The 18,484-nt window shown below is 50.3% G+C and overlaps 1 protein-coding gene across 1 annotated transcript in view; it reads right to left on the bottom strand.

Annotated features, from left to right (window-relative positions):
* Positions 1-14,183, bottom strand: part of CCND2 (cyclin D2) — a 30,037-nt gene extending 15,854 nt beyond the window's left edge. Inside the window, exons 1-3 of the mRNA XM_063154149.1 lie at positions 13,941-14,183; positions 12,276-12,491; positions 9,627-9,786 (exon numbers count right to left, since the gene is read on the bottom strand). Of these exons, the coding sequence (XP_063010219.1) occupies positions 9,627-9,786; positions 12,276-12,491; positions 13,941-14,135 (571 nt within the window). The 5' untranslated portion in view covers positions 14,136-14,183. The remainder of the gene's footprint in view (positions 1-9,626; positions 9,787-12,275; positions 12,492-13,940) is intronic.
* Positions 14,184-18,484: the final 4,301 nt, after the last annotated feature.

Here is an 18,484-nt window from a genome sequence, read left to right as displayed (position 1 = left end):
AGACACTTTTGAAGGGCAAATTCCCACTGGCTGAAGTAAGGGATATGGAATGCCATTATTATAAAAATAATAATTTATGCACTATTGTAATAGTAAGAACCCACTGTACAAAGGAAAGCTGACTCTTGGAAATTAAACTATAGTGCCCTGCATTAACAAGTGAGACAACAGGAGAACCTTGACTCCCAAATTCTCAGTGCAGGACACAGCCCTGAGTATGCTGATCTCAGCACATGGTGGGGGAACAGGAATTACACTTCCAGGATTACACTTTCTGCCAGTCACCAGTGGTGTCCCCCAGGGCTCAGGGTTGGGCCAGTTCTCTTTGATAAATGACCTGGATAGGGGATCGAGTGCACCCTCAGTCAGTTTTCAGGTGACACCAAGTTGGGCAGGAGTGTTGATTTCCTTGAGGACAGGAAGGCTCTGCAGAGGGATCTTGATGAGCCCAGGCCAGAGAGATGAGGTTCAACAAGGCCAAGTGCTGGGTCCTGGCCCTAAGCCACAGGAACCTCCAGCAGCTCCAGGCTGGGGAAGAGCCCAGCAGGAAAGGGCCTGGCCCTGCCGGCCCACAGTGCGTGCCCGGGTGTGCGAGAAGGCCAATGGCTGCTGGGCCGGGCCAGCAATGGTGTGGCCAGCAGGAGCAGGGCAGTGACTGTGCCCCTGCCACATGTGGGCACTGGGGAGGCCTCACCCCAAGGGCTGTGTCCAGTGCTGGGCCTGGCACTGCAGGATGGACACTGAGGGGCCGGAGCGTGTCCAGAGGGGGGAACGGAGCTGGGCAAGGGGCTGGAGCACAGGTCTGATGAGGAGCGGCTGAGGGAGCTGGGGGCGTTTAACCTGGAGGAAAAGGAGGCTCAGGGGAGCTCTATTGCTCTTCACACCTCCCTGACAGGAGGGTGCGGCCAGCTGGCAGCCAGGCTCTGCTCCCAGGGAACAAGGGACAGGACCAGATGAAGCAGCCTCAAGTGCCAGGAGAGGTTTAGATTGGATATTAGGAAAAATCTCTTCAGGATGATCAGGCATTGGACCGGCTGCCCAAGGAAGCGGTGGAGTAACCATCCCTGGAAATGTTCAAAACACATGCAGATGTGGCACTTGGAGTCATGGTTTAGTCGTGAACACAGCAGTGCTGGGTTAGGGTTGGAGTCCATGGTCTTAGAGGTCTTTTCCAAGCTTAATAATTCTATGATCAAAACCATATTCATGTTTCTTCACATGGATTTATACAAACACACATAAGGGATAACCACACCCCTAAGTTGGGAAGCAACTTCCATGTTTGATCTTGGACATACCAAACCATCTCTATCTCTCACTTATGCATAGGAACTACAGGTAGCAACTGATTTTCCATAGTTTTCCTCTCCTTGTCCTGAGTTTCAGGCAGGATGTATTAAAAACATGGTGCAGGGAGGTGCCGTGTCCAGGCAGAATGGGCTGAGCAAAGGCCACAGCTCCACCTGCCCTCTGAAATTCCTTGCCTCGCATCACGACCTCCACGTTATTCGAACACTGGTGTTCTCGTGGCTAGTTTTAGATCCACTCCCAGAAACTGTCTTCCTAGGAAGCTGAATAAAGAGGCACAGTGTCCCTGCCAACTAGCACTGCTGTAGGTCTGCTTCCACGTGGGGTCACATGCGAACATTTCTATGCCCAATAACCTTGTTAGCTCCCTTAATGTCATTCATAATGCAAATGAGACAGCGAGCGAATGGCCAGAGGCCCAGAGTGACTAAAGCTCAGCATCCAGAAAGTCTTACATTGCCTCTAGCTCTAAACTAACTTCCCTCCATAACAAGCACCATAAACTTGGCTATCAAAGCTACACATGCCCAGTCTTTGTTGTACAACAGGCAGCGATTTGTATCACTGGCTTCTATTTTTAGCATATTAATTAACTACTGCAACTGGTGAGGCAAGTGTCTCCAACTGGAGAGTGTGGCACCATTGTCTGAAGTCATCACCTCATCTCGAGCTATTGAAAATCATGGCAGTGACCCTCCTGCTGATATGAATTTAACCTGACATGCCCACAAAGGAATGGGGGGTGGTGCACCAATTTTGTGCACATGGTTCTCCACATCACCCTGGACCCTATTAGTGTGGAAAGAGCTCATTGAAAGAAAAGAAGCCACATTGTGCTGGGCCACCTAGAGGGTTGAATAGAAAAGGCTGAGGAAAAGAGCAGGCAGCGCAATAAAGGCCATAATTAACATATTTCCATATTCAAGCAAAGCAATAACTACGTGAAATGTTTGTCAAGGTGCAATGAAAGCATAAATATTAAGTACCGTATCTGAGGGGATGCAGAACCACCCCCCCAGTCTCTTAGATTCCATTAAGAAATTCAAAACAAGCTTTTTACGTGTTATTTTCAATTATAAACCTCTATCTCTGCTTCTACTATGACAACAAGACAAGCCTCACCATCCTCACTCTGTTTTCACCCAGGTAAAACTGTCCTCCCTCCAAATTAGGTCAAAAATTTGCCCTGAGATTAAAGAAAAATTAATTAAAAAAAAAAAAAAAAGTGGGGCACACAGAGAGAGAACCTAAAAATGTGAGCTGAAACATATGCATTTACTGCAAATTCTTGTAGGGGATGATGAAACCTGAACTACAGGGGAAATTTTATACAAAGCCCTTCTTACTGGGCACATGGAATTTTATAAAAAGCACTTCTCCCTGGACATCTGAAGCAAGGCTATGGGCTAAATCCTTCTGTGTGCAAACTTGACTAACACGCACCCAGAGCCTGCATCTAAAGCATGGCTCTGACTCTAACTCTGTTGTGATTTATAGGTTTATAGTTGGACTCGATGATCTCAGTAGTCTTTTCCAACCTAATTGATTCTGTGATTATGCCATTCCATGGGAAAAGTACAAAGGAGTCTCATTATAAGTTAGAGAAGCAGTGCCACAGCGCGTGTCCATGAGAATCTGAGCACATGAACACCTCAAGGGAAGATACTGTGCTGTTAGAAAGCAAAACTTGTTTTACTTTCTATTCCCAGGCAATATACACAAGAAACCATCCCATCCCCATTTTAATATCACCTATTTCCCAAACAACCTCAAAAACAAGTGACCAGCCCTGCACAACCCCACTGACTTCAGCACTGGAAATTAAAAAGGCAGTGCAAGGAACAGCACCCTTTGGAACACAGCCACCTGTGGACCAGCCAGCCAGAGTCACCAAGCAAATTCAGGGTACCCTGAATCTGCCCCCCACTTTCAGCCTGGAGCTGACACAGCCAGGGCACGAGGAGGTTTTTCTGCCAGTGGAGCACACGTAATCCACGCTGAGGTTCCAGGGCTGCGAGCACCGCGGCTGAGCTGTTTTGCTGGCTCTCTCCCAATCCAGTGGTCTTCACTGCCTTCAAGCCAGGAAAATGCAAGGCTGACAGTCAGTCCAAAGCAGAAGGGAACTGGAGGAAGGAACCCAGAGAGGTCCTGCAAGGGGAAGCCTTAACTTGCAGCCAACAAATAAAACCGTCGGAAGGAGAAGAGCACTGACAAATACACAGGCTGAACATGCTCAGTGTGTCAAAGTCAGATGGGGGAACTCTACCTACTTAAAATGACCCATTTCATTGATCTGGCTGCTGGTTGGGCTTTTTTTCAGCAGCCAATATTCATCTCTGTAATTTGATAGATATTTATTTACAGATTTGGAAACTGCTGTCATAAGGAAGGTAATTCTTCCCATGGTGGGGGGAAAAAAGGGAGGAAAAAAAGTTATGTTACCTCCATCAGAAAAGCAAGTACTGATACATTAAAATCATGTAGATAATAGTCACAGCCAGCCTCAGACTTCACCCAGCCAATGCCTGTACTATGAAGACAAGCATGGATCTATATTTAACCATCTAAGTTTAAAAGAAAAGTCTAAGATAAACAATGGAAGTAGTGAATTTAATTCTTGTCTGCTTTGATCCAAATGTAATTCCAGGGCCAGTGTGGTGCTATTTTTTTTTTCTAACACATTTGCTTGTATCTGCAGTGACCATATTTTTCTCTTCCTCTTGCATTTCTCCAAGACACTGCAAATTTTCCTCACGTTAACTATTTTTACTTTTAAAGGCAAAACCAGATGACTTCAACCCTTCAAAGCAAACACAAAACTTTCAAGTAAACCAGGATGCAGAAGTGCTTCCCATCCTTTGAGTAGGTGGGAGGGCAGACATCTAATTCTGTTCTTCCCTTAAAGCAAGCAGCATTTGGCCTTCATACAAATGGGTCTGAAGTATCCTAAAAGTTAATGCTTTATCACATCACAAGAGAGGTAAAGGCAGGGAAACACACTGAACAACCTACGCAAAGCAGAGGAGCACTCACAACAATATGCTCATTAGTTGATGGTAAATGCTATTTCTGAACAACTGTTTGCACTGGTTTTTATCTGCACTTATTTTACAGCTTCCTAACCAAGGATCAGGATGATGTTAGTGTTTGAACCACCAAAAGGTCAGATCTGCACCTGGTAGAAAGGAGGGCAGCTCTCCTGGCAGCTGCAGAGTGATGCCAGCTTGTATCAGCACATGCTCTCTTTATTTCTTTCCACCTCCTCTTGCCAGGCTTGACTGGTCACGAAACATTCCCGAGGGCCTGACCACTTGCTGATGGCACTTCCTTGGTTCTTGTGGCTCCACTGGCTGGAAAGCTCAAGATACTGATATGAGCTGGAACAAGCAAGAGCTTCTTCTTTTGTCTAGCAATAAATTAGTGCAAATTATTCTTTCTTCTGCTATGCAAGAATATCCTGCAAGCACTGCCACTTTGCAAGATGTATTTTTATTTCTTAAGACATTTACATAATGAAGGCTCTACAGGCTTCATTCTTCCCCTCTGCAAAGAACAGGTCCCAAATAAAACTTGTATCACACTTTCCAGGCTCCAGTAACTTATACTGGATGAAAAGGGGATGCAGAGCAGAATTGCCCAGCAGGAATGCTGAGAAGCAAACAGGCCTCATTCTGTGTGGTCACCCCATAGACCTCTACCAGGACTGCAGACCTCATCTTGCAGTCTTCGCTCAGACAACACTCCCACTGACTTCCACAGAACTTCTGTCTGAAGAAGGATGCAGGATTTGGCCCAGAAGTTAAAAAAAGCCTTCTCAGCTTTCAAGTGTAGATGATTAATGTCCCAGAAACAGTGGGCAGAGGTTTGGCACACTGTATGAAACTGACTTAAAGCTGACATTTTGCCGCTCTTTCTCAGCCTCTGTGCTGACACAAGCCCGAGGCCTGAGACGCTGGATCCACCATGGGCACATCCCACCTGCCACAGGACTCAGCTGAGGCATAGAAATGACCTTGCAAAGGACTGAGTCCAGGCTTTTACACAAGCTGCCTTCTATCTCTGCAAGTCTGCAAAGGCATCTGCTTCCAAGTTTTGGTTGCCACTCAGCTAAAATCCTGGGAAGCTCCTCACAGAGATGAGTGTCTCCATTACAGCTCCTCTTTCTGAAAGCCTGTCATGCACAGGCCACCCTCCCTCAAAAACCATTCCCTTACAGGCTCTCACATAAAAAGAGGTACCCTGCACCAAAACTGTGGCATGTACAGGCTCTGAGGAGAATGCAACACAAGGAAGCAGTTGTGCATCTGAGATTCTGAAGAGGATACAAGAGAAGAAATGATGAGCACACCCAAGGGTAAGGAAATAATGCCCAGTTCTCTCTCCAGCAGCAGCGTGGCAGGCTCTGCACACACCTCTGCAACCACTGCCTTCTCCCACTCCTTCCAGCAGTGATTCCCTGGCTTGGAGCTCAGCACAGGCGACTGGCCAACCCCTGAGAGAACACTTCCAAGCTGTGCAGCACTGTGCAAAGAGACAGAGGAACAAAGGATGCAGAGCAGTAAAGAGATGGAGGTGTGGGCAGGGTGGAAAAGCAACACAATCCCAGTAAGCAAAACAAGGATGATCTCCATTGGGCTCACAGCTGAACAGGAACATCCCATGCTGAAGAATCCCAGAATCATTAGGGCTGGAAGGGACCTCTGGAGATCACCCAGTCCACACCCCTGCCAAGGCGGGGTCCCCTGGAGCAGGTGACACAGGAGCACATCCAGGTGGGTTTGGAATCTCTCAAGAGAGGGAGAGAGATTCCAAACCCACCCTGGCAGCTGCCACCCTCAATGTATGGAAATTCTTCCTCACACTGAGGTGGAACTTTTGTTTTAGTTTATGGCCACTGCTCCTCATCCTGTCGCTAAAAAAGAGCCTGGCACCATCCTCTGACAACCTCTTTGAGATATTTATAAACATTAATGCAATCCCCTCTCAGCCTTCTCTTCTCCAGACTAACCAAGCCCAGCTCCCTCAGTCCTCCCTCATAAGAGAGAAGCCATAAGCACCACTTAGAGGCCCCAAATGCATCCTCTTGGTGCCTTGAAAATCCAGAAGCGATCTGAAGATTTTGGCTTGCACAGGGAGCCACCAGTGGGATGAGAAAACAATGACATGGTGACAGATCAGGCCATGCCAGTGCATAGTGCCCATCTATGCACTCTTACTGCACAGTGAACAAGGCAGCTGGAGGAAAATGCCACTTCCATGCCCTCCTAATGGAAGAGAAGACTCCTGAAACCTTTGTGAGTGCAGAGCAATGAAAGAGAGAACTTTATTCAGGAGGACACACAAACTTCTGTCCTGCTCAGCAGCCGTATGCTCCGATGGGACCAAGGGCAAAGAGGGAAACATTCCAGTTCCAGTCATGCTCATGTGAATCATTAATCACTGCAAGGACTGGGGAGAGGCTGTGGGTTTATATCCATGCAGCTTGGTTCAGGAACTGGGCTCAAAATAAAGGCACAGAAACAGAGAGAGTACCAAAGTGACCAAACATGACTGAAAGGAATATGCAGAAGAATGGAATATCACCTCCTTTTGGGGAATGTTCAGATGGAAAGGAGAACAGTGATGAGTATCACTGTGATCCTACACATCTAGTAACTGTTCATGGCTGCTTCCCTCTTCATTTGCTGACACTAAGTGCTGCAGGACTGAGATCAAAGCCAGCTCTGTACACGCAGGGAACACCTGGGAATTTCTGGTAAAATGTTGTTGCTGGGAAATTAAATGGAGCAGTTGCTGAAGAAGATCTAAGGCTGGGGGAGAAAAGTTCAAAATATGCCAGATTTTGTATGATACTTTAAAGTAAAGCTGAGAAAGCTGTGCTGAGATGAATCAGGAAATAGAAAGAGATTCACTGCTGTGCTCCAGACCAGAGCTGTTAGCCAGGCAGCCAGGTCAGCTCTGGGAATAGTAAAGAGTCAAACTCAGCCTAAAAACACACATGGGGAGCAAGGGAAGAGGGAGCCACATGTCAGAGGAGGTCCTATTGCTGAAAGGAGGCAAATGGGGAAATGAAACACCAGGCTTAGCCTGAGCTGGCAGAGAGCAGCAGCTCTGAGGGAAAAAAAGAAGAAACAGAGTGGCTGATGAGAGCTCTGCGACAAACAGGACAAGGAAAGGAAATGACAACTGAATCTGGAAGGGAAGTCTGACAAGAAGGGGCTTTTCTTCAAAGAGTGGCAGTGAAAGGGAAATTTTGTAGTAAGAACAACATTTCCACAATAGAAATTGAGGTAGCAGTTCCCAGGTAATGTGGGAATGTGGTACTGAGTGCCTGGGTAAGATCTCTGCTTTCAAAATGAAAAAGTGTTGTGGGTCCTCCTCAAAACTACACAGTGGTCTGTGGACAATGGCATGAGAAGAAAAGAAAATCTCCAGCCAGCACCACAGTGCCCTCACTTTTGGGAAGCCCTGTACTCAAAAATTATGTCTTCCACTTTTAAGGGAAGAAACTGTAATTTGTTGTCTCTTTAAACTCTACACAAAGGACCTCATTTCATGCATTGGAGACATACAACATGAGAGGCAGATCACATGGGGGACACACACGAGGGAACTGCATGACTGGGCTGAAGGCTGGAGAGGGGGCACTGCTCTGGATCTCAGTAAAAGGACTTCTAGAGCATGGAGCTAACCACCAAATAATTCATGGAGTGGAAAGAAGCCATGGACTTTGGAGACTCTTTCAGGGACCACAGTCTTGCAATGGTTTGGTTATATGGAAAACTTTAAGGGCAAAGGATTAATGGACCAGAATTTGAGATGTTAAATCATAATGAAATTCCAGGGCTCTCAAGAAAATGATGTGCTGGATAAAAAAGCAAACAAACCAAAACACTACAGGAGGAAGTGAAAGCAACAAAAGAGTGGGAAGATTGTCTGGTTTGGAAGGCAACATGGAGCTGTATTGGAGTTTGATAGCAGAAGGCATGAAGATCCAGGGAAATGTCCACGGGAAAGACCATCTTTTACATATCACACAAGGCAGAACAGTGAATGCATCCTAAGTAAGGGGAGAAGGCAAAGAAATCACCAAGAGTGATCCTGCAGAATTTGAGCAATATTTCTATTGAGTCCTGTGGTCTTTGGTCTGAAAAGGATCATGGAGCAGTGGGAAAAGAAGGGAAGGTCTGAGCATCATGGCAACCAAAAAGTCAATTACCGCAACACAGTCCACATACAAATCTCTAAAACAGATGAACTGAGGTAGGAAGAATTGGCCAAGATTGTAAAAGCAGTCACTACACCTTATATACAAGAAGCAGGCATTCAAACCCAAAAGTTGCACCCCGTTTTCCCTTCCCCTCTGCAAATGCACAGGCAGAACAGTTCCTATCACAAAGGACTAGGTACATCAAACTGGTGAATTCAGACACTGAGCCATCCACTACTTGATAATGACTCTGGAAAACATTGCATGCTGTTTATCTAGTTCAGGTCCAGGTTCTAAAATGTAGTCTTACCATTAACCCTTCAGATGAAAATTCAGAGTACACTAATTTTGTAAAAGTAACTGAGGGAAGAAAAACCCAAACAACAAAATAACACACAAACAAAAACCAGTGTTTTGCAGACAGATCAAAATTAAAAAGCCTCTCTTCCACAGAGGCAATTATTCTCACAGAAACCTTTAGAAACGTGTTCAGCCTTGTGACAAAAAGGGAGTGCAATGCTTCCCTACAAAGCATGGTAGTTTCACTGCTTTCTTGGGGTGAAGACAGGAAAGAATCCCAATTTTTTTAAAAAAAGTAATTACCTTTTAAACTGTCATTCCCTGTGCTTCAGGGATGTGGCAGTACCACATAAATGGTAAAATACACAATTTTGCCTTTCATCTGGACAGAGTCCAGTTAATGAAAAGTTTATGAACACATTCATGCAATGCATTAGCTCAAGACATTTTGGGCAAATGTGCCATAACAGCTTCTGTATTTGGAGCTCTCCTTACAAAGGATCTGTGGCTCTCTAAAAGAAGCAGTGAATGGGCAAAATAAAACCCAGGATGCTCTAATCCAGCTTTACAAGACTTCACTGCAAAAGCACCACACATGTCAGCTGCACTATGGGTCACTACTACAAGAATTTTGCCCAATGCACAGTTTTGGGGCCTGATTCACAACACCCTTTGCAAACAGTCCCATGGGATTTAGCTCCTCTTCCCACATCATGTAAGGATGGAGGGGATGAAGCACCATCAGGAACCAATCTGCCCTTCCAACCACACCATGAGCAGCAGCAGCAGCCAGAGCAGCTGAGCCTACCTGTGGCACAAAGGGCGATGAAGGTTTGTGCATGCTTCCGGATCAAAAGCAACTTGTCTTTAGGGAGAGGCACCTTCCTTAGGATGTGTTCAATGAAATCGTGTGGGGTGACGGCTGCAAGGTTCCACTTCAACTTCCCCAGCACCACCAGCTCCCATTCCTGCAGAGGGTGGACAGGGAGAGCACAAGAGAAGAAAAGCCATAAGCAAGCCTGCGAAAAACCTCTGCTTATTTCTTATTATAACTTTATCACTGCTAAATTTGTTTTGCTCAAACCCTTTTTTCCATATGCCTCTACTGCTTTGAAGTTGTTGACTTTATATTCTTTTTTTTTTTTGAACACCAGGAATGTCAGGCTCTACTGAAAATAATGAGACCTGGCAGCTCCTGCCAAGGTTTTTATTTGTTTGTTTGTTTGGTTTTTTTTGTTGTTTTTTTTTTTTTATGCAGTGCTGAATGCCCACCCAGAAAGTTTAGACTGCAATTAGATATTGCCAAGGTCACTGTGGTCCTTTCCTAGTAACTTCTTTTAAATGGCTATAGTCCTTACTTTATAGCCATTTAAAGCCCTAGGGACAGCCATGCACAAAAATAACCTAGATATACATTCCTTTTCTCAAAACTGGGAAAGTTGGCTTGATGGCATTGCCTCCCAAAACTGTACTCCAAAGGTCCTGCAGATAAATCTGATGGTGCTTAAACTACTCCAAGAGAGGCTCTGCAGAAAGGAAACACACACAACACAGCCAAGAAGTAGCCTGTGTAAATTATCTGCCAGTAAATCATGTAGGAGCCATTCCCAGATTCTTTGCACGCCCAAAACTCCCACTGCAATCAAAGGAAAGCTTGGGCGTGTACGTAACTACCGGCCATTCCCTGAAATGGGATTCCATGTGCAAACAGCACCCAGATCCAGCCATGGGGTGCATGACCTGCATGTTTCAACATTTAAACTGAGTTCTGAACACCTCACAGTGCCCCACAGAGTGAGCAAAGCTCAGGCCTCCAGCTCACATTTGTCTCATCCGTCAACTATTAGCTATTAACTAAATTCCACGCACTGATTCCTGAGTCCTGATGATGCCTGATGGAGCCCAGCGTGGTGGGGAGCCCCAGCTGAGCTGACAGAGCTGGCAAGTCAGGAACAAAAAAAAGTCCTTTAATTTTGCAGCCGCGGAGACGTCAACCAGCGTTGCTGAGAAACCATAAACATGGACCCCACAATGCCATTTCTGCAGTCCTTTCCCTGAATAGATGCCCACTTTAACAGCAAGTTACTTTCCTACGGACATTCCTGCTGGATTATGACAGAGCCCTCCATGTTCTGAGAAATCTCACAGATATGCAAAAGGCTGCAGAAACCAGACGGGATTTTTGAATTTCTCAAGAAAACCTGAAAAATGTTGGAACGTAACCATGATTGTGTGAACTCAAGGCCAGCTCTTCCCAGCATTACTGATGTGACAGGTTTTGAGAGAGAACAGTCAACCCAGAGGACCAAATACAAGGAAGCACTTTAAACACATGCTTAAATCCACGTGGCACAAGAAGGCTAGGGATGTTGCTCTGCATAATTGCACGTGGGGACCATGGCACTTCCCCTGCCCATCTGTGCCACCAAGGGGACTGACACCTCGTGGCCCTGACAGCCAGGCAGGATTTGAGGGCAAGGCTCTTTAACTCTGTGGAAGCACGAGCTATCAACCCCAGCCCCACCCCAGGGGGAATTCCCAGTGATTCATAGGAAAAATTCTTTAACAACTCAGATGGCCATTTCTCTGACCTAGCATCCATATCACCAAGAGGCCCTGGTGCACATCCAGTGCTCCACATCATGATGTATACGTCACTTATTTCCTTCAGTAATTATTAAATTGTTTCACTTCCTTTGCATCTGAACTGAGAGGAGCAGCAGACTTTAGGTGATTTGACTGAGCTTTATCACACAGGATGGCTCAGGCTGGAAGGGACCACAGTGGTGCATCTGGTGCCACCTCCCTGCTCCAGCAGGGCCATCCCAGAGCACAGGACACAAGACTTTGGCCAGACAATTCTGGAATATCCCCAGTGAGGAGACTCCACACCCTCTCTGGACAATCTGTTCAGGGCTCGGTCACTGCCCAGGGAAGAAGTTCTTCCTCGTGTTTAGCTGGAACTCCCTGGGCATCAGGGGGTGCCGCCGCCTCTCGGGCACGGCCGAGCATCCCGGGCCCCCCTCGAGCATCCCGGGCCCCCCGGCCCGGCCCCGGCCCCGCACCACCGCGTGTCTGCCGCCAGGTGGCGCCGCCGCGCCGCCCGCCCGCGCACGTGCGCCCGGCGAGGTCCCCCGTGGGGACACCGTGGGGACACGGCGGGGACACAACCGGGACACGGCAGGGACGGACCCACCCCCGGCACCGCCAGCCCCAGAACCCCCGGCAGCGGCCGGAGCGCCGCACGGCACTGCCAGGCGGCTTCGGAGGACAGCGATGTCCCCGCGGGTGTCCCCCGCCCTCAGCGCTGGCCCCCCGAGAGTTTGTGGCCGCTCAGAAAGGCGGGAAAAGCGTGGGTTTTTCTAAAAGGCAGGGTCTGGGTGGCGAAGTGCTGGGTGCTGTGCCAGAGGGAGAAAGGTGCTGTGCCGGAGAGGAGGGAGGAATTGGGGCTGCTTACCAGCAGCTCTTGGGGTTTGATGGAATTGTCCGTGTATATGCACAGCTTCTCGGCTGTGAGGGGGATTGTCTCTTTCAGCTTGGAGGCCAGGAACATGCACACCGCCCCCAGCAGCTGCAGATGGCACTTCCGAGTGGGCACCACAGCTAAGAATCTGTCCAAGTAATTCATGGCCAGAGGGAAAACTTCTTCTTCGCACTTCTGCTCTTCGCAGACCTGCAAGTGAGGAGCGTGGGGAAGGAACGATGGGGCAGTCCAGGGGGAAACGGGAGTGGGAAGCAAGAAAGAGACAAGAAGGAAAAAATAAATAAATGAGTGAACCCACCAAACAGACCACTACTTCCCTTGCTTTTGCTCCTATTTTTGTTTCCCGGGGAGCTAAATTTTGGGGGAGGGGGAGATCTGTGGAGAGGCTGGGAAGGCTGTCAATCGGCTTTCACATTCCTTTAGTTCATTCAGTAAGAAATGAATTCAAGACACTGTGTGGGAGAGCCGAAAAGCCCCATCCAGCAGCAAGAGAGCAGCCTCAGACTTTTTTTTTTTTCCTTTGCGACCCAATTTTTCTTTTTTATTTCGTCATATTTTCAAAAAATCGATAAAAAATATCAAAACTTCCCCGGCGGTCCCGGTTTTGGGGCTGGTGGCATCCCGGGACGATCCCCTATCGTTTCCGACAATTGTAAAAATTCCCCCGCCGGGTGTCCCCCAGCCCTGCGCCCCCAATCCCGCGTTGTGGGGGAAGGACGGGAGACATAGCGAGGGCGAGGTGGGGTGGAGAGAGCCCGAGCCGCCTGGATCCTTTTAGCAGGCAGCAAGGAGCAAAATTCTTTTAAAAATTTACAAAAAATCGGAGCCGCGGAGAAAAAGCACAAATCGCACATGAAAACTAAGCGGGGAGTCTGGGCTTTCCAGCCCACGGAGTTTAACTCCGAAAAGGTCCCCCCCAAAGGAGATCCGAAGGGGCAAAGGATGGCTGGTGGGGCCAGCGCAAGGCAGCGAGTCTGCGGGGCTGCGGGCCCGCTGCCGCTGCGGCTGAAGCCTCGGGGCGAACGGGGGGCTCAGCGCCGGCCCCACGGCCCCGACACACCGGGGGTCCCGTTCCGCGGGGCCGGGGGGCACCCCCGAGCCCCCTGGGAAGCAGCGGGGGCAGCCGCGCTCGGCGCCTGCGAGCAGAGTCCGCATGCAGCGCAACATGGCGAGAAGAAGGCACGTCCTCCCCACTGCATACGTGGGCACGGAACCCTCGCCGGGCAGAACGCGGGGCACACGGGGCAGCCCCCGACCCTCGCCCTGCCCCGCGTGCTGCTCCTTTTTCCCAGGAATGCCTCAATCACAAGCGCTCCCGGAGGCGGATTTTCTTTGCTTTTAATTGCAAATGACTTTTCCAACTCTCCCCCCCCCACCACCACCACGCCGCGTTTCCTCCCCTCCTGCACCCCGCTCCCGGAGCCCCCCGGAAGGGGCGACCTCCCCCGCGGGCTGTCGGTGTCCCCCGCGCCCCTTTCCGCACCGGCTGGGCTCCGGACGGGGACAAGGAGCAGAGGGGATCGACAAGAAGAAGGCACCCGGTGACCAGAAGAGCGAGGGGCTGCAAGGGGAGAGGGGCCGGGGTGCTGCCCGCGGCCGCTCTGCCTCCCCCCCTCCGAGGGGCCGGGGTGTACGAACCTCCAGCATCCAAGTGGCCACCATCCTCCTCATGAAGGGCTGGATGTCCTTCTGGACGCACTTGAAGTAGGAGCATTGAGGCAGATACCTTTCCTCTATGGTTAGTAAGTTGTGCAAAACGCGGTCGTCGTAGAGCAAGTTCGGGTCAGGCAGAGCTCTCCTCATGGGATCCACCTCGCAGCACAGCAGCTCCATGTTTCCAAAGAGATCTCCCTCTTTCTCTGATGGGAAAGGTTTTTTCCTTTTTTTTTTTCTTTTTTTTTTTTTTTTTTTGGAGGGGGGGAAGGGGGTGGGGATAGGAGAGGGGTAAAGGAGGAGGGGTAGGTGGGTGGGAGGAAGACGGCAGGGCTTTCCAGCTCGCTCCTGCCTCCCTTGAAACTTGTCTCTGCCTCTCTTGATTTCTAGCCTAAAGTTGAAGCGAAGTGACGCAACTCGCCAGGGCAGGCAGTTCTCTCTCTTGTTATTATGGAGAACAGCAGCTGGTCAGACGTAACATCAAACGCTCTTTTTTTTTTTTTTTTTTTTTTCCCTCTCTATAAGCTAACAAGGAACCAGGAGGCCCTCGTATAGGGACACACAGACACAAATGACAGCTTCTTTTTTGCTTCCTTCCAGCAACCAAATTAAACCCGTTCCACACTTGCCTTCTGAGGGAGCCCGTCCCGATCAATTTCCCTCTCCTTCTCTTATTGCAAGGAACTGTGGGCGCCCCTCGGTACCCACCCAGACGATGGGGGCGAAGTATTAAATGCCCTGGCATAGCAGGGTGCCAGATCCATGTCTCGCTCTCCCTGCTCCGGCACCTCCTTAAACCTGCAGCCGGAGGGGGACGGAGCTCCCCGCTAACAGCAAACCCCCCAAAAAGCCCTTGAGGGGTGGGGGTTCCGCGGCGTCTTCGGGGCGAAATCTCACAACAACCCCGCTACTTCCTCCGGCACACATTCGTGGTTCGAGCAGGCGAACCGTCTTAGCGTTGCATGGCCACACTGATATAACTTTCTAGGAAACGCAGCGGAGGGAGGGAGGGAGGGAGGAGGGAGGGAGGGAGGAGGGAGAAAGGTTGGCTGGGGAGGAGGGGGGAGGTGAGAGCAGTTATGTCCCACACAGGGTGACTTCCACCCGGCTCGCACTTCGCCGGTAGTCGCTCCCCGCCTGCAAAATGTGACAACTCTGCGAAGTCTCTGCCGGCTGCGGCAGAGCGGAGGCTCCCGAAGGGGAAGGCGCTACCGGGGCGGGCGCGGAGCGGCCGCAGCCCCGCGGGGAGCGGGGTCCCCGCAGCGGCCGCCCCTCAGCCCCCCGGCGGCGGCCGGCGCGGAGGGTGGGCCGGGGGCGGCGGGCACAAAAATTCCGCCTTAAAACTGCGAGCGGGGACTTTGGGGCGCCGCTTCCCCTCCCGCTATTTGCATAGCCAATAGCTCTGGGGCTCTCGCCGCTGCGCGCTGATTGTTACCGGGCAGATTATATTTTAAGGGCGCATGATGCCCGGGCATCGAGAGCACTCCGGGAGGGATGGGGCGAGAGGGAGCCCTCTCACCTGACCGCACCACCGGAGCCGGCAGCCGCACGGGGTCCCGCCGGTACCGGGGCACGGCGGGCGAGCGGCCGTCCTTGCCCGTGGGTGGGCACCGGCGCCCCCTCCCACGGCAGCGCTCTCCCTTGTGCATCAGAGCGGATGGGAGGGGTGGGAACAGCTGTGCCGACTCTGCCGGAGTCCCGCGGCAAGGCTGCCCCGGCAAAAGTTGGCTGGGACTCGGCCCCGCAGCGAACCCGCCCGTCGGAGCAAAGGGCTACTCGGGCAGCAAAAAGCCCAAAAGCGGGAGTGTCGCCCGCCCCCATCCCCCTGTAGCGGGGGATAGCCGAGAGCAGGTTCTCCCCACAAACTCATCCCCGCGCACCCCTCGTCCCGTTCGCGCAGCCCCCGGGCGCAGAGACTGTCTCTCCCTCCCGAGACGTGGGGAGCCGCCGGGCATCGTGTGTGGCCCCGGCGGCCGAGCCGCGGGGCACCGGGACCCGGGCAGAGCCGTGCCAGGCAAGGCTCGCGTTTGAGGGGCGGCGAGGACGGGGCACCCCCGGCACACGGCGAGGGCGGCGAGCGGGACCCGCTGCGGCGCGCTCCGCAATGAAAGGCTCTTTAACTTCCACCATTCATTTCCCCTTCCTGGCTGCTCCTGCGAACAGGGAGCGTGTTGTGTCAGCGCACGTTTTCCTTCTCCAAACTTAAATTCATAAGCGCTCCCGTCTGGCTTTGTAGCCCGACAATGCAGCGATTGTGATTTATGTGGGTTTCGGGGGGGAGGACAACGGGTGTCCCGATTGTCCGGCAGCGACTTTCCGAAGTGGGGTGATGTCTGGGGCACGGCGGGGAAGGGATGCGGGGGCCCCGCGCCCCACGATGGGGCGGCAGCCGGGAGAGCAGCCGAGGGCACCGCGGGCGGGCCACGCTGCTGGCGTGTGGTGGGGATGTCCCGTTAGGGAAAAAAACCCCTCCCTAAATCAATAATGAATGGAAGCGTGCCAGCTCTGCACGCGGAGGTGCCACTGATCTGTAGCAACGTCGTGCAAAAAAAAAAAAAAAGAACCCTACCAAAACAACCAAAACACTTCCTCCCGGTGCGACGGCTTGTATGCGCTCGGTGCCCGTTTCCAGCGGGAGAACACCATTCCTGGGAAGCTCGGCCGGCAGGCAGGGAGCCAGGGGCCCGCGGCCGCGGAAGCCAGAGTGCCCGCGCTGCCCCTTCGCCTTGTCCCCGTGCCCACGGGCGCTGCCGCATGCGTTTGGAGGCAGCAGATGTTTTAACAGCCTCCGTGTAGAGATTACCGAGTGCCATATGTTAAATACCACCCTTCCTCCGGAAAAAAACAAAACAAAAAAAAAAAAAAACCCACCAAAAACAAAAAACCAAAACAAAAACAAAACCACCAAAAAAAAAAAAAAAAAAAAAAAACAAAAAAAACAGCCCCCCAAAAAGGGCAAAAAAATAATAACAAAAAATAATGCAACAGTACAGCAGCAAAACCCACCCTTTTCGCACTCCCTCCCCTTCTTTTGCTGATCTGCCTGGCCCATTTAAAAGCATAAATGATTGAATCAAACGTCGCGGGGATGTGCGCCCAGCCCGTCGGGGGAGCCGCGCTCCGGGACTGCCGCTCCTCCTTGCCATCCCTGCAGCCCCGAGGGAAGGGGGCTGCGCTGCTCCCAACCCCACCGCAGCCGCCGGGTGGCAACACCGCCGGCATCATTTGCGTCTTGGGACACTTCTGCGGGGCACCGAGTCCGGTGTCACCGCTCCTCATCAGCAACCCGACGCGCGGTTATCGTGTAATCGATAATATGCAATGATATTTTATTGGCCTCTGTTGGAGAGTGCTGCAGAGCTCTTGGGGTTTTTAAATTAATCCTAAATTCGTCATCACTCCTATTTATTTTATTTGTTTTCCTCAGAGAACCATCAGGAAGATGCTTCAGGGGACAGGATGGGCTCAGGCTTTGCAGAGCAATAGACACGGTGTGAGTGCGCCCGGCGGCCGCGGGGTTTTTGTTTGTTTAAATGGAGTAAGTATTCCTTTGCAGTGCTTGAAACCTGAAGGCTGGAGTGTGAAACATGAGAATCTGAAAGTGAAACCGACTGGAAGCCAAAAAAGAAACAGATGAACGTGTTTCTCCTGTCCAAGCTGAGGAAAGCCCCGAAAGCAAACAAACACCATGAATAAGAAAATGCGCAATAGATTTGAAATAAAGTTATTCCAGCTTCAGTCACTGGAAGGAGTCTAGTTTGGTGATTTGGGTTTGTTTGGGTTTCTTTGTTAATTTATCTGGGTTTTAGCCATTCAAAGGTAAATCTCATAATTCCATGCTGTGCATTCAACAGGAAAAACATGATAAAAATTATCTTTTATTTCCTCTGGTTTTTGATGAAAGACTGGGAAAGAATGTGAATAGCACAGGATCTTCTGGGTATCATCCACGTATTTTCAAGGAGTTTTAAATTATACAGGGTAGTTTTCAATTCTAAATAACTGTGTGCTGGCAACTTTATGATTAACAGCTGCATTAGACAACACAAGGTATTGAGCAGGTGAAGCATACCCTGTAATAAAACTATTCTCACCTTTAAAGGATGATTTTATGCGGGCTCAATAGTTAACAGCATTAACTAATGAATTCCGTGTGATTGGTTAGTATATTTTTAATTAATTGCTCCTTTCTGTTTTGTGCAAAGTTTCTTCTTTAACATTTCTCATTCCCCAGTTTAAACTTTTTCAGGGCAGTAATTAGAAACTGTGTTTGTGCAAAGAGTGCACAGCTCCAGTCAGATTCCTTTATTAGGCGAGATGGGAAAGTCTGAAAAAAAGCTACAAGGATGGTCATGTACCTGGGATTGATGTTTTATGCTGGAAAACTCGATAAATTCATCACATTTAGCCCAAAGAATTCCCAGGCTGACATTAGTGCCTTATCCTTCGCAGCCGCCGCGCTCCTCTCCGGGGGGGCAGGGTGATAAGGCTGCGCTCGTTTGCTCGGACAGGGAAGAGGGAACAGGTGC

The sequence above is a fragment of the Melospiza melodia genome, chromosome 4 (genome assembly GCF_035770615.1).
Source record: "Melospiza melodia melodia isolate bMelMel2 chromosome 4, bMelMel2.pri, whole genome shotgun sequence".
Taxonomy (NCBI): domain Eukaryota; kingdom Metazoa; phylum Chordata; class Aves; order Passeriformes; family Passerellidae; genus Melospiza; species Melospiza melodia.
Note: the sequence above shows the minus strand (reverse complement) of the source record. Positions and strands in the feature narration are given on the sequence as shown.